We start from the raw sequence: 16,937 nt of genomic DNA on the forward strand, positions 1-16,937 counted from the left end.
CTGCAGCTCATGATATTCCCTATCAGGAGATAGACTTATGTCTTAAAGTTCAACCATATATCATGCTTATTTCCCTAATGAAAAGTAAGTTTTTGAATAACAGAGGCATATGGACAGACAGATAAGAATTAGTATGAGTTAGACAACCACCGTGGTAGCTATCTGGCTCATAGACGGTGACACCAGACAAAAGCTGTCTACTGGGAGATTTCAAGCAAACATTAGAGCCAGAATGAACTGCATGAATCCAGCTCTGAACATTTCTGAAGTCATTTGGATAAAGAAATGAAGGTTTTTTTCATTTAATGTTCTCACTTGACACTCTAACCTTTAGAACCATTTGTCTCACGACCATTTCTGTAATCAATTTTCCATGAAACACTGGAACTTGATGTCAGTCCAAACTGTCTTACTCTAAAAAATCATATTATATATGTGCTTGTATAAAAAATTTCTTTTTTTCCTGTTTTCATGTGTGCATGTGTTTATATACTCATGGTGTGAACATGGAGGTCAGAGGACAACTTTGTGCCTGTGTTTATATACCCATGGTGTGAACATGGAGGTCAGAGGACAACTTTGTGCATGTGTTTATATACCCATGGTGTGAATATGGAGGTCAGAGGACAACTTTGTGCCTGTGTTTATATACCCATGGTGTGAACATGGAGGTCATAGGACAACTTTGTGCATGTGTTTATATACTCATGGTGTGAACATGGAGGTCAGAGGACAACTTTGTGCATGTGTTTATATACCCATGGTGTGAACATGGAGGTCAGAGGACAACTTTGTGCGTGTGTTTATATACCCATGGTGTGAATATGGAGGTCAGAGGACAACTTTGTGCCTGTGTTTATATACCCATGGTGTGAACATGGAGGTCAGAGGACAACTTTGTGCATGTGTTTATATACCCATGGTGTGAACATGGAGGTCGGAGGACAACTTTGTGCCTGTGTTTATATACCCATGGTGTGAACATGGAGGTCAGAGGACAACTTTGTGCATGTGTTTATATACCCATGGTGTGAACATGGAGGTTGGAGGACAACTATGTGGAGTCAGTTCTCTACTTCCACCATGTGAGTTCCAGACCAGCCCCCAGGGTTGACAGAAAACAGCTTTACCCACGGAACCACCTCATCAAGCCTCTTCATCACTTAATTTGAACCCAGACATGGCTCTAAGATGTGGGAATGTAAATATAAGATAGGAAGGAATGGATGAAAGAAGGTTGTAGAAAAAGGAAGATGAGAGATGAGAGAGATTGAGGCTGTAATTCCTTAGTGGAAGGTACCAGAAAATACCCTCTAAAGATGACATAACTTAAAACCTTTTACATGGAAATTTGTGAATATTTGTTTTAAATAACGTTAGCATTTACTTTTAGAAAACATTTGCTCATGATGAGTTTAAGAGTAAATGTCTTTTGAGTTTGGGGACACACCCCTAACCAAAAAGCTATTTGTATTGATACCTGCTGGGAGAAGAAAAATCAGTTTTCTCCAATGGAGTAACACTGGGTATCAACAACTATCCGGGGAAAGCCCCATGCTTAGGATTAGTTGACCAACACAAAAGGGCTCCATGTTCTTCTTTGTGTGTTGTTTGTTTTTTATTTTTGGTGTTTTGTTTTTGTTTTTTGCTTTGAGAGAGAAGGAATATGAAATTAGGTTGGTCAGGAGGTAAGGAGGATCTGTGAGAACTTGGGGAGGAGAAACAATATGATGAAAATACATTCTATGCAAATTAAGATGACAAAATCTAGGCTTTCACTGTAAGCATTGCAGCTCAGATGGAAGGGTATCCTGATAGTCAGGAGCCCAGAAATGCGACAAAGTCACTGTAACTGTAGCAATGTATAGCTCTGCTCCAGGGAAAAGTTTATACAAGTACAACAGCTCTGCTCCACCAGGGGGCGTTTCCCAGGGAAAGTGTTACAGCTCTGCTCCACCAGGGGGAGTTTCCCAGGGAAAGTGTTACAGCTCTGCTCCACCAGGGGGCGTTTCCCAGGGAAAGTGTTACAACTCTGCTCCACCAGGGGGCGTTTCCCAGGGAAAGTGTTACAACTCTGCTCCACCAGGGGGAGTTTCCCAGGGAAAGTGTTACAGCTCTGCTCCACCAGGGGGCGTTTCCCAGGGAAAGTGTTACAGCTCTGTTCCACTCAGCTCTGCTCTGGCAAAAGGTGTTGTGACTGGGCTCTGCTCTGTCACACCATAAGTCACACCACACAGCAAACCTCACTCAAGAGACTTATGGGAAAGGAAGAATCCAGGAGGGTGCTTGCCTCAAGGGTGAAAAGCAACAGCAAACTGAACAGGGTATGGATCCTATATAGGGTTTCTTGGGGGGCGGGCAGAGATTTCCAGGGTGGCTTGGGATTGATGACTTTTTGTAGCCTGATTCTGGAGCAAGCTCAGGGATTGGTGGGGTTTCATGCTCAGGAACCTCAGGGGTTGGTGGAATTCTGTGCTCAGGGATTGGTGGGGTTTCAAGCCCTGATTCTGGAGTTATGTTAGGGACACTGTGTTTTTCCTTTGCCCTAGTCTTGGGTCTAGTTGGGGTACAGTGTTTTTTTTTCTTGGCCCTTTTCACCCTAAACTAACTTACTAAACAAAGAAACTTGATAGTCAAAAAGAAAGCCAGAGAAAATGGCATGTGAAGAGTCTGTGTGTGCCAGAGAAATGCTATGTAGTGGTGAAGAATTGCAGCTCTGTTATCTCTTCCTTCCAGACATATGGTCAAAACTCAACTTGATAATAGTGCCCAGCCCCAAGGGAAGTCATTTGGTCATATGTTCTGATACTTGCTGTTATGGAAGATGGAACAATATGGCTGTGGGGAACTGGACTATGAGTACAGAATGTGCTAAACATCTCAGGAAGGGGAAGGATGAAGCTGTTGATAAACACTGGAGCATGAAATAATTGGGATGTCATAGGTCACCTTTCAGTACTGCGTTTACACTTCATGATTTGCTGTTGACAATTCTCACAGAAAAGCATTACCTCCAAACATGGAAGGGCCCTCTCATTCTGTTAAGTGTCCAAATCTCAAATAGGTTCGTGATTTTGTTGTTGTTGTTGTTGAACACAAATCTTTATATACTACTAGGAGACACTGTTAAAGACTATCACATTGCTTCAGGACTTTACCCCGCAGACTTGTGTGGTTTTGCGAAGGTTGAGTAAGCGAGTGAGATTACTAAGCCAACCATTTTAAGGCTAGGCTCAAACATCACCTTCTCTGGTAGTTCCTTCTCTGAATTCCACACATGTTTCATCAGGCAACACTGTTGTAACCTATTTGACATTCTAGCAGTCTCTGGCCTCTGACCTAGATAATATTTTTTTTCTTTGTTCTCATCTGCAATATTGTGGGCTAGATGAGTCTGGGATCATGATCCTCAATACTGCCTGCTCCATAATGTGAACAGTCAATAACAAGAAGCACTAAATCCTTTCTGTATGAATAAATAAGGATATGGGGCTTAGTTCTTAATTCAAATAGTGTTTTTGTTAGGTGCACTGATTTCCAAAGATACAGAGGAAAGAAAGTAGCTGGGGCAGTGAAGTATTTTTAGGAAAGATTTGGCAATATGTACACTAGAATCCTTTATGAATATGCACATCTTAATCTCTCCTGAGACATTTTATATTCCAGAAAAATAACTCAGGTGATTTTCATGATCTTGCAGTCATGAAAAACCATTCATAGAATTAAACTGAAATATAAGCAAGGCAGACCTGTGAATTCCCTCTTGTTTGTTGTGTTCTGGGGTAGTTAACTGTGATATAGTTGAGTGGATACTTTGTCTGGGTAGATTATATTTCTCAGTTCCCACCATTCAGATTTGCCCATATCATTTCTTTTTTTTTAATAATTTATTTATTTTATTATGTGTATAATATTCTGTCTGTGTGTATGTCTGCAGGCCAGAAGAGGGCACCAGACCTGGTTACAGATGGTTGTGAGCCACCATGTGGTTGCCGGGAATTGAACTCAGGACATTTGGAAGAGCAGGCAATGCTCTTAACCACTGAGCCATCTCTCCAGCCCCTGCCCAGATCATTTCTGAGTTGACATCCTTCCATGTTTTTCTTGTCTTGTTCTTACAATTATAATGTACCATCAGTTGCCATGGACACATTCAGATAAGGCGTATTTTTTAATTCAAATAGTACTTTGGCTAGTTTCAGTGGCATGGTTCATTCTGTGGGTCCCGTTTTGAAGATCATCTCCAGCAGAATACTATCCTGTAGACAGGAAGAGAGAATGAGAGGAAGGGGAGGAGGAACAGGGGAGGGGAGAGAGAAGGGAGTGGAAAGAGAGAGGATGCAAAGTTGGAGATACATTTAGAAATTGATACTAGTGCTAATACACACATTTCAGCCTTGAGGCCGCACATGAAACCAAACTGAAGAACTTATGACATGGGGATAGTAGATGAAGCTTCTAAGGACCACACCTGCTTTTAATTCTACTTCCTTTGATCTTCTCAGTGCTTAGATGCTTCAATATTAGGTTCTATTAATCCCACATCTCAGACAGAAGTATGCTCTAAAATGCTCAAGTTTCTCTGTTCACCCTGCTCTCTATTCGGCAGATCTCAGTCTTATGACTCCCCATTATAGCAAGAGAAAGGAACCACTGATACTAATCAGCTGGGAGACTTATCTGCATGAAGATAACCACTGCATTCAGAGTCAACACATCTAACTGCCCACCCAGACTACACCACTTCTCCATGTAACAGGATCCTTTATTCCCGGGTAGTTCAGTTTATGAAAAAAATGGACACAGAAAATAAGAGCAGAGCAGATCTTGCGCTCCCAAACCCACAAGAATCCCCCAGGTAAGTAAAGACTATTGCTTTTTCCATTGAAGTTATTTATCAAGACAGAGAAATTCACAGTGCTGGGCAGTCAGATGCCAATTCTTAGATTTATGCATGGACTCAAGTAAGTTACTGAACCATGCTCACACATTCTTAGTGTCTTTCTCTTCAGCAGTTGGCTGCAGGTTTTTACTTGACTTGAAAATTGGCAGTACCATATTTTCTAACACTAGAGACTTGTGGTTTGGGGTGTGAGACAGGGAGTTCGAACATACAGATCTCTTGCCTCTGTTTGAAGTGTGTTTTGGGAGTCAGAGGCATTCTAAGATGACCGCATTCCTGTTGGCCTTTGTGAAACTTAAGGCATGAGATCGAAGTAGTCCCTCAAGGCAGTTTTCCGTGTCTGAAGTTGTGTGTATCGACAAAATGCATGCAGATACATTTCTATGATAAAATGACTTTGAAGTCGACAGACAAGCGTATTTGGTTGTTTGTTTTAATCATAGATAGTGACTCGTAGAAGGAATTTATGACAACCTGGAGTGAACACGAGGCATGGCTTTTGTTCTATTCTGTTCTATGTAAGCACTTGGATAATTTTCAAATGGTTGATTGTTTTGGCTCTCTGAGCCTTCTCAGGCACTACCCCGAAGAGTTCAACTGCTGAATTCTTTCAAAAAGCAATTAACAAGTAACACTCTAGTCTCTGACAGTTAACAACTTCACACAGGAAGTTAGAGGATTTTTGTATGATTGAAATTTTGTAAATTTCAGCGTGCCTGACATTGAGCTCTTGGAAGCATCACCTTCTGCTAAAGCTCTGCCAGAGAAGCCAGCACCACCCCCACCACCACAGACATGGCAGGCACTTTTGAAGAAAGATTTGGAGTTCCTGGGGGTGAGTGTCTAGCCTCCATTCTCAACTTGAATTAATGCTGGCTCTAGGAAAGAGTATTAGGATATATTTACATTTCCTCTCATGGGTTGATGAGGAGTGATAGGTCCTGTAACATTCTTGATAGGAGAGGAACTGATGGTGCTCACTGCACATTCTGGGAAGAGAGAAGCATTTTCTCAAGAAGACTTTAAATTATCGAAGCATGAATATAGAATAGGGACTAAGGGTGGATACATAATGCCTGTGGATAATAGATAGGACAGTTACTCCTGTCAATCATAACTATGTAAAGATGTATATGACACATATTGATTGTGTGTGCCTTAGATTCTATTAGTAACAGTTCCGATTTTTGTTTTTGTTTTGATTTTCGAGACAGGGTTTCTCCATAGCTTTTGGTTCCTGTCCTGGAACTAGCTCTTGTAGACCAGGCTGGCCTCGAACTCACAGAGATCCGCCTGCCTCTGCTTCCCGAGTGCTGGGATTAAAGGCGTGCGCCACCACCGCCCGGCTAACAGTTCCGATTTTTATAGTGAAAAGAAGGCAGTAGAAAATCTCACATCTGGTTCAATCTCAGGAAACTGTATGACACTAAAGAGATTTCTCATTTTCAGTATTGCTTATAGGGAAATTGGTACAATCTTGAGAAAGTATATCCCAACTTTACAAACTTTGTGTTTTCCACAGGTAACACAAATTCTGGTTGGTGTGATATGCCTTTGTCTCGGGACAATTGTCTGCTCAGCACTCCCCATTTCCGACTTTGACGATGAAGTCCTTCTGTCCTACAGAGCAGGCTATCCATTCTGGGGAGCAGGGCTGGTGAGAGCATCTCTGGAATTGTTTCTGAAATGGTGTTAATTGGAGTTTTCTTCTAAAAAAAATCTAGCTACATAGCTCTAGCATTTTGATAAAATCAACACCTTTTCACTTATATGTATATAGCATCCGTAATTGCAATTCCAAAGTTTTCTCCACATTAATTCATTGACATGCACATTATCACCCTTAGATGTGGTTTAAATAGTTTACCTTCTTAGTGACTGGATACTTGAGACTTATGACATTGTAAAAGAATAATACACTAATATTTAAGAAGTTAAATAATTTGCCTAAAACTTGTATTCTAAGAAAATTCCACTAGCACTATTAATAAAATTACATGCTAAGTATATATATATTTTATTCATTATTAAAAGCTAGTTAAGGCTGGAGAGAGGACTTAGTAGTTAAGGGTGCTTGCTGCTCTTCCACAGGACCTGAGTTCAGTCCCAGCACTGTGTCAGGTGCTTACAACTACCTGTAACTCCAGCTCAAGGAGATAAGATCCTTCTTCTGGGTTTCTTGGGCATTTGTACACATGAGGCATATACATGCACAGACATATACATGCATAGACATATACATATACAGACATACATACACACTTGCAGATAAAAATTTAAAAACATACCCCCTCCCCCAAACCCACATCAGAATAGCATAAAAGGTTTTCTTTAAGGAGGGTGAAACATTGCTCAGGTGAGAACAAGGGTAACTATACTGGGTGGCTATCTGTTGGGTCCTTGACATGCTTTTGACCTCTAATGTCCTGGGTTCCTTTTTAAACAATATATTATCTGCAAAGCAAATGGCTGAATGAGAGCACATTCTATGTATAGAAGAATTCTGTGTATAGAAGATGTAGAATTTTTTTTTTTTTTTTTTGGTTTTTCGAGACAGGGTTTCTCTGTGGTTTTGGAACCTGTCCTGGAACTAGCTCTTGTAGACCAGGCTGGTCTCGAAATCACAGAGATCCACCTGCCTCTGCCTCCCAAGTGCTGGGATTAAAGGCGTGCACCACCACCGCCCGGCCGAAGACGTAGAATTTGATACATTTGACACACACACACACACACACACACACACACACACACACAATCTTAGCATATATATCCCCTTCAGTATAACAAGCCTATCTGTGATTTTGAAAGTTACATGGCTTCCTTTCTCATCCTGAAGCAATCACTAAAACTAAAAGCTACTTTTTAATTCTCAGAGCTTTGTAGAAATAGCATTGATTGCTACAGTGTCTCTTATGCCTATCTTCCTTCAGTCCATATCACTATCATGTTTTACTTTTATAGATAATTAAATTATAAAGAAATATTTAAATCTAAGAAAAACATTACATTGGTTGGATACACTGCTAAGTATGGAGTTTGCAGGTCTTTTGGTTCTCTAGACCATATTACCATATTTCACATCAACATTCTATTTTCTTTCCAAACATTTAGCTTTAAAATCTATTTTAGCTTTAAAATCTAGAGAGAGAGAGAGAGAGAGAGAGAGAGAGAGAGAGAGAGAGAGGTATAAGAGACAGAGACAGAGAAAGACAAAGAGAGACCATGGAGCTCATGTGGATGTTAGAGGATAATCCTAGGAAGTCATTTCTCTCTTGCTGCCTTGTGGGATCCAGGCCATTGCGCCTGTGTTGTGTTACGAGTTCTTTTAGCTGTTGGACTTTCTCATAGACACGCAAATCTCAGTTTTTTTAGAAGGTGTTCTGAATTTGAGGTCTCAATTTTTACTTTTACTAAATATTCCCATATTTACATTTTCATAGTTAACTATATGACCATTTGCTGCTGAGCAGCCTCCCTAGGTATGCACAGCATAGATACAGGTTTCCAGCCTGGAGGAGTTGACAGTGTAAGGCAGGACATACGGACACAGAGAATTAATGAGACTGCTATTGCAGTTGTCCACCAGATACCACTAGCCCCTGCTGCCTACCCGGGAGGTATCCAAGTCAGCCTCACAGGGGAGCCATGTGACAAAGGGAGAGCCACAGGTCCCAGTGAGACCTACTGAGTAAGAGCCTGCATGCTGCTTCTTTTTCTCACCGTGTACCTCAGGATTTCCTCAGACTTACCCCCTCCCTTCTTCAGCCTCTGGAGTGCTGGGATCACGGGCATGTGCCACCACACTCAGTTCAGAACCTGCATTTTATCAGGACTGTCACAGGGTTTGGATAAAATCGTCTTTGAGAATCACTTTATAGGAAATAATAGCAAACAGTGGTCTCCTGGAGGTTTCAGTAGAGAGATTCATGAAGCACCTTAAGCTGGTTTTTTGCATGTCCAGGGTAGAGGAAGGAACGTCCCAGAGAGCAGAGACTCACTTTCCTTTCTCTCCTCTTTCTTTTTGGACAGTTTGTTTTGTCTGGATTTTTGACAGTTAGGTCCGAAAGGAAGAACACACTGTATCTGGTGAGTCACGGTTATATTTTTATTCATTATTCCAAGGTAAAACAAGTGGAATTTCAGGGGTGTTAAGGGAGACCCATTAGTACCAGTGGAGTTCGAGAGGGTGTGGCTATGTGATTTACCTCAATTCCTTTGTCCTTGAAGGCTTTGGGCAGCAAAAGTTGGATAAGATCATTAGAAACATAAATTGTGCCACTTGAGAAGCAGTAAAATTTGATTACTTTGACACCATTTAAAGGGACCCAAGCAATTATTGTCCTTGTATGTATTTAAAAACAGTCTTATGGTTATACAATTAGTTTCCAACCGAGATGACTTGAGGATACACTATGCATATGTGTATCTTCTTTTCTTCTTTGTATCAAGTCTCTGACCTTCTGCAAAGCCTAACCCTGTGGCCCACTGCTGAACTATTCCCCAGCCCTCTCAGAGGGAAACAGATGCCTACCAAATGATGAGGACATTTGCAGGAGTTCTTTAGTTGACTGGAGTTGTAGTCGGCTTTGAGTTACCACGCAAGGCCAGCTCTGAGAGATAGATCAGTTGATTGGCTGCTGCCACAGGCAACCCCAGGGCTGATTGTTCTTCTGCCAGCAGGTGAGAGGAAGCCTGGGAGCAAACATCGTGAGCAGCATCACTGCAGCAGTAGGGGTCCTCCTCCTGACCCTCAATCTGAGCCAGGACTTCACATACATGAACTACTGTACGGATCTAAACGAGGACGACGGCTGCTTTGGGGCATCTTTGGTCACGGTACGTGTCTCTTCTGGAAACACACGAAGTGTGAAACCCCATTTCTCCTCCAGAGATACAATCCCCCGCTTGGAGTTTCTGTCTCATCATCTAAGGTTAGGAACTTTCAAGGGTTGATGGCCTTACTCCCACATCCCCTAAGCTTAGAGTTATCTTCACGTAGCCACCTCCTGGCTGCCTATCTATGTCTGTTTATGAGCTGTGCTCCCAAGAAAGATGAGAGAGAGAGAGAGAGAGAGAGAGAGAGAGAGAGAGAGAGAGAGAGAGCGCTTCTGCAAGGGGAGGTACGCATGTCTGTGACTTTGCACCTTGTTGGTTGGTTGTTTGACAGGAAACGGTGTTTATGATGCTGCTCCTCACCATGCTGGCCTTTTGCAGCGCTGTGCTGTTCATTATCCATAGGATTGGAGAAAAATTCAAAAGTAAAAAGGTCAGTGGGAAGTCCTGAATGGCATGTTAAAGAGTTGTTGCTTTAATCTTTTAAAACATGGGGCCTGAAATTCTGGAATTATTACTTTTTTTTTCCTGAAAAACTATTTCTCAAAAGCTGGCTTTTGTATCTCATATTGGAAATCTTATTTTGGACACTGAAATGGAACATGGTCACAGCCACAGTCCCCCTAAGGGCTAGGCAAATAGAATCTTTATAATTGTGGGTGCTTTGACGGGATGGCGTGTGAGCTGTGAGTTAATGTCAGCATGTGATGGAAACATGCAGGTGTTAGGTTTTACTTTTCATTTTTGTTCCCAAAGAGCTTGTTATATTTGTTTCTGCCTTTTCCACCCCCCAATGTACTATTTTTTATTTTCCTTCTCTATTGCTCTAAATAGGCCTTGAGTTTTCTTTCCCCTCGACTCATGGTGACAACTGCATTTTCACCTGCTGTATACATTCATTATACCGGTGATGGAGATTCTCAATTCCCAGCTGCTCTACCAACTCAGCTCTGACAAATGGAACCCACTGCTCATCCTCTATGTCCGCTTTTAGACACACTCCAGTCTCTACACGTCTTATGACCCCTGTCCAGAGTCAGAAGGGGTCATTTCAGATACAGGGTCACCTTAGCAACTTGTCACTGACACGGTTTCTTTTAGCTCCCATTGGTCAGTCCATCTGATTTGGTGTCTAGACGTTAAGGGAATAATTTGAGTGTTATGAGAGGCAGGTTGAAATTCAAAAACACAAAAGAAGAGATTTGTGTGTGATAAACCTCTTAGAAATGGAAAGTTCTGGGTGATTGATACGGAGTGGTTTTTCTCTTTATCAGGTCGCAGATGATCGTCTTTATGAAGAACTAAATATTTATTCACCGATCTACACTGAGTTGGAAGACACAGGGAACATGCCGTCCCCTGTCGGTTCGTAGGAATCGGGGACCAGAACAATCTGACTCACAGTAGAGTTCTGAAAGTCAATCTTTAAATGACTTTTACAAAATTATAGCAAAATTAGTTTGTTCCACATTCTGCCAGTTTTACAATTAGATTATTCTCCTATGCCAGTGTTTTAGTTACGCCGTTTCTGATCTTCTGACTGTTCCTCTCTTTGTGAATATCATCCACTCCAGCTTTCTTGTTTTGTGTTACAGTCTCACACACATTCTTTCTGGAAGGTCATCAAGGAATAAGTTAGCTTTACTGTACATCTACAATGATGAACAAAAGGAAAAAAGGAGGAAGTAGGCTGAGAATTTAACTAAACTTAGATAATCAGGTAATATTTGTTCTTTGTTCTTTTTGGAATTCTCAACAATGATATACATTGACCCATATCCATCTATCTATATGTGTATTTTTAACATGATATATAATTTCTATATGGAAATATTTTGCACCTCAGTGATAATGACTTTTTCTTTCTATTAATTAATATTTTTAGTTTCATTTTATTTTGCTCCCTTTTTACTCATTTTACATACCAACCACAGTTTCCTCCCATCCCTTCCCTCCCTTCCCCACAACCCATCCCCAATCCACTCCACAGAAAGTGGAAGGCCTCTCATGGGGAGTGAACAAAGCCTGGCCCATAAAGTTGGGGCATGACCAAGACCTTCCTTCTTAATCAAGGCCAAGCAAGGCATCCCACCATAGGGAATGGGCTCCAAAAAGCCAGCTCATGCACCACGGATAGATCCTGGTCCCACCGCCAGGGACCCCTCAAACAGACCAAGCTTTGCAACTGTAGAGGACCTAGTTTGGTACCATGTAAGTTCGTGAACTCCCATCGACTCGGGTCAGTTGTCTCTGTGGTTTTCTCCATTATGATCTTGACCACCCCCCCCCTTGCTCATATAATCCCTCCTCCCTCTTTTCCACTGGAAGCCCAGAGCTCAACCTGGTGCTTGTCTGTGGACCTCTGTATCTGCTTCCATCAGTTGCTGGATGAAGGTTCTATGATGACAGTTTCAGTATTCACCAAACTGATTATAGGGGAGGACCAGTTCAGGTACCCTCTCTGCTATTACTAGGAGTCTTAGCTGGGGTCATATTTGTGGATTCCTGGGACTTTTCTTAACATCAGGTTTCCCCCTAACACCATAATGGCTCCCTCTTTCATTGCTTTCCCTCTCCATCTCTCCCCCCACTTGGCCATCTCAATCCCTCATGTTCCCATACCCCTCCCCTCCCTTCACCCTTCCCCTCTCCCGTTTACTCAGGAGATCTTAACTATTTCCTCTTCCTGGGGCCCTGTCTCTTCTAGCAGCTGGAGCCTGCTTATGTGTGCATTTTTGTTTTTCTTAGGGCTAAAATATTACAGTCTGCTACATGACTGAGCTCATGTATCAGGAAGGAAGAGGGACTCTTGAGTTCCAGGATGTACATTAGATAAGATTTTGAGTTCTCAGAGTATAGAACTTCAACTAGAAAAAAGAACCTAAACAAATTTGGAGCGATGACTGTATCATACATTAGGAAGATTGCTCCCTACCCCGAAGTAAGCAGTCAATGAGAGAGAGAGAGAGAGAGAGAGAGAGAGAGAGAGAGAGAGAGAGAGAAGAATTCTGTCCAGGGCTATTAAACTACTATTTCATGCTAAATCTATGTGTCAGCTTTATTGACATTTCTTTCTTTGGGTTGATGACTTGTTCAGCAGAAATAAAAACAGAACTGCCAGGCTTTTGCTACTGAAGTGTCTTGAATTTGTTATTAAAGAGTCGGGTAGGGGAGGATCTTGTTTCTCACAATAGAGAGATATACAGGAGAGGATTGATTAGGGAGACTGACTCAAAGAATTTCAGAGGCTGAGCAGTTGCATTGCAGGGTATCTACAAGCTGGAGAGCCTGGAACACCAGTAGTATGCTTGAGCCCAAATTCCAAGTCTCCAGAGCCAAGGAAGCTTGTGGTGTAGACTGTCTGACGTCAAAGGCCTTTGCCCTTGGAGACTCATACCAAGCCCAGGAGTGTGCAGCCTTCAAATCCTCCCCCACTGTAGCTCAGGACATGTTAGGCAATCCCACAACTTGCTTACAACAGGTCACTGTCTTTTCAGCTGTTTCCCAGTCAACCCACCAAATGCGCTGTTAATGTCCTTTCTTAAAAATTTCCTTTTTATCTACTTTGTCTTTTACATCATGCATCTCGATCCCATTCATCTCCCTGTCCCTTCATATTCGCCCTCTGCCCTTGCAACCTCTCCCCAAAATAAAATAAAATTTAAGAGAAAATGAAAAGAAGAATCTCATCATGAAAGCTGCAGTTGACACAGTGAGTCACACAGTGACTTTTGTCCATGTATCTTTACTTGCAAGTGTTCATTGCAAAGAGTCATTGGTCTGGTCATACCTTCGATACTGGGCCTTCACTGGGGCTCCTCTTGGCTATCCTGTTGTTTCCCTGTGTCATTGCGGTCCTGAAGCTTTGGGTCTGCAGGATGCACCCCTTCACCTGGTCCAGCAGATCATAAAGGGGATGAGCCAGCACACAACCCTGGTTCTGAGACTGGGTAGTTGCAGGGTTGGACAGCCCACCAGCTCTCCCTCATCTTCACTACTAGGGTGAGCTCTCCAGCATTGCTCCAGCTAGTTCACCCTATGCAGCAAGGAGTAAGGGGACGGGAGGCTCTTCTGCTTTTATGCCCTCAGGATTAGCTCACCTGCCCCTGCACCACCAACGCCAGCTCTACAGTGTTGCCCAGGCGAGGTGCAGGGGACCCTCTCCCAAGCGCTGCACCTGGAGTGGAGCACGGTCAGCTCTCCTACTCTCATGACCTCAGGACCAGCCCTCCCAACTTCCACAGGTGGCCAGGGGTGGAGGGAGACGTCTCTCTCTTGCTCATGCCACCATATGACAGATGAGGGGCAGGGGCAGCCAGATCAAGGGCTTGTCCACCCAGTTCTGCCAACAGGCTCAGCTCTACTGTGCTGCTCAGGTAAGGTACGGGGACCACTTTCCTGGGAGTTACAGCTGGTACGATGGAGAATCATTGCCCTCATCCGCTACAGGTGGCAAGGGGCGGGGGCAAGGAGGTAAGGTCTCTCCCTCGCTCACACTGCCACCTGATGAGCAGTGGTGCTGGTTCTCCCGTGCTTACACTTTTTGGCTGCTAAACCGCAGGGCATCAACAGGGTTAGCTCTCCTGTGCTGCCCAGGCAAGGTGCAGGGCCCGCTTTCCGGAGTTCTGTGGCATGTGAGGGAGAAGGGTCGGCTCCTTGCACTGCGGCAGGTGGCAGGGGGGAGGGGAGAGGGCATCTTTCCCTTGCCCTCACCACCACACAGCAGACAAAGGGAGGGTACCGGCTATCCCACTTTCACCCCTCAGGACCCGTTTGTCCACGCCCCCAAGAACAGGGTGAGCTCTATTGTGCTGCCCAGGTGAGGGGTAGGACCTACTGTTCCGAGTGCTGCAGCCAGTGAGAGGTGGGACCAACTCTGTACAACTCTGTCCTCTTAGCCTTCAGTGGTATCAGGAGCCACGGACATCAGCACAGACCGTGGCCAAAACAGGGTCTAGGCCCGGATATCACCATAGCCCAGATATCACCTCTGTCCATTCCTCGCTGCTTTCGGCTCTTCAGATACGCCTCTGTCCACAGCACGTGAACCATTCTGTCTTCTTCTCTCTCCCATACCACACCATACATTTGCTCAGCATACTAGCATTCGACTGCCCGACACTGCAAGGGTCATGCTTTCTCCTTGGCACCTTGGACAGGCCATCCCGGGGCATGTGTGTAATCTCGTTGTCACACTTAGTCACGATGCTGCTGGGCAGGGCCTTAAGTCCTTCTTTTTTTTTTTTTTTTTTTTTTTTTGCATTTAAAAGGCATTCCATATTTTTTTTTATTCTTTTTTACTTAAAATTTCCAACTGCTCCCCGTTTCCCATTTCCCTCCCCCTCCTCCCACATATTGCCCCCTCCCCCCGCTCCCCTCAAGATTGATAAACCCCTATCCAAACTAATCAAACGGCAGAGAGAGAATTTGCAAATTAATAAGATCAGAAATGAAAAGGGAGACATAACCACAGACACAGAGGAAATTCAGAGAATCATTAGATCTTACTACAAAAGCCTGTATGCCACAAAACTGGAAAATGTAAAAGAAATGGACACTTTTTTAGATAAATACCATATACCAAAGTTAAACCAGGACCAGGTGAACAACCTAAATAGACCTGTTAGTCGTGAAGAATTAGAAGCAGTTATCAAAAACCTCCCTTCCTTAAGTCCTTCTTAATCTTCACCCTTAAACATTACATTCAAACTATCTGCCTAGAGAGTTCATATTAATAAATGTATCTAGAGCCAGACTCAACAGTCCCTTAGTGGCTTTCCTGTACACATTTAAACATCTGTTCTCACATTCCCCAGGCTTCCGTGTAATTACATGTAGGAAACTCCAGCGGTTATTTTCATTTTCCCCAGAGATCAGCAGATAGCATGTGGAAGTAGAGAGGGACATCTGGTGTCTTCCTCTGTCCCTGTCCACCTTGTTGCCTTGAGACAAGGTCCTCCACTGAGCTGGTAATTATGTTTACCTGGGTTAGCTGGCATCTCTCTGCCTGCACGTATTTCCATTGCTCATCTAGGGCTACAGACATGAGCAGCTTTGACAGACTAAAGGGTAGTAGGCGGTACTACACTATTTCCAAAAGGAGAATTTTTTCCATTTTGCTCTTTATTCTGAGAGCCTTCTAAAATTCGGTAGATATCCTGTTAATCTCTTAGATAATCATTGCTTGTATGTGCCAGGCTTTGGATAGATGCCAAACATGGCACATATAAAACAGTATCTTCTTTCTAAGAAAGCCATTCAACTCTCTTAAAAGTTAGTTTTTTAAAAATTGAGATGTCTTGAGAGTTGCCTCAGTGGTTAAGAGCATTGGCTGCACTTCCAGAGGACGGGGGTTACATTTCCAGCACCCATGACAGCTCAAAGCCACTCCAGTTCCAGGGCATCTGTGTCCTCATCTGACCTCAGCAGGCACCAGGCATACATGTGGTTCATAGAAAGACATGCAGACAAAATGTCCATTCAAATAAAAAAAAATTGTGTGAATGTGTGTATGAGAGAGTGTGAGTGTGGGTTTGTGCATGTGAATACAGTGTTACGGGCAGTTGTGAGCCTCCTAATATGGGAGTGCATATCAAGATCCCTTCTAACTGCCCTGTTTATTTGCTCTGTTTCTTTTATGTCTGAATGATTGCTCTCTTCCTTCCTCAGTTGTACGGAGCCCACCAATGAGCCCTGATGACTGCCTTATTTATCTCTGATACTGTGTTTCTCATTGTTCATTATTTGTTAGACTTTTCTCCTAGCTTTTCTAAAATTACCCTCCAATTCTGTGTAGTTTGAAATTTTATGCAATTTTCTAATAGTTATTTAAACTTGTCATCCTGTAGTTCCAACATCCACATCACATCTGAGCCTGGGATTCAGTCTAATAGTAAGATAATAGTCTATTTTTGCATTTAAAAAAATGTTACTTTTTTGTGTGCCCCCTGATATTTTGTTGAAATTTGGACAGATTATTGGGGACCAAAACTACTCAGATAGAAACTTTTAATGAGAGGAGATGGCAAGGGCTGGGTATGAACACCTGCACTGTGGTTCCTCAGGTGACAGACTCCCCACTTTCCTCTAGTGAGGCCTGGAGTGTGTGGGTACGCTGCTTCACAGACGGTCATCTCTGGGTCTGCTGCTGCTCTGGCTTTGCTTCTCTTTCTGCTGATGGCTAGAAAGATGCTCTTGCTTC

General features: G+C 43.0%; 1 protein-coding gene across 1 annotated transcript; it reads left to right on the forward strand.

Moving 5' to 3' along the window:
• The first annotated feature begins 4,644 nt into the window (after positions 1-4,644).
• Positions 4,645-12,041, forward strand: Ms4a2 (membrane spanning 4-domains A2). The gene is made up of 7 exons (XM_057779199.1): positions 4,645-4,858; positions 5,615-5,738; positions 6,426-6,560; positions 8,933-8,989; positions 9,584-9,739; positions 10,071-10,169; positions 11,011-12,041. The coding sequence occupies exons 1-7, from the start codon at positions 4,788-4,790 to the stop codon at positions 11,107-11,109; spliced, it is 741 nt and encodes a 246-aa protein (XP_057635182.1). The 5' UTR covers positions 4,645-4,787; the 3' UTR covers positions 11,110-12,041.
• The last annotated feature ends 4,896 nt before the right edge of the window (positions 12,042-16,937 follow it).

Source organism: Chionomys nivalis, chromosome 8 (assembly GCF_950005125.1).
Source record: "Chionomys nivalis chromosome 8, mChiNiv1.1, whole genome shotgun sequence".
Classification (NCBI taxonomy): domain Eukaryota; kingdom Metazoa; phylum Chordata; class Mammalia; order Rodentia; family Cricetidae; genus Chionomys; species Chionomys nivalis.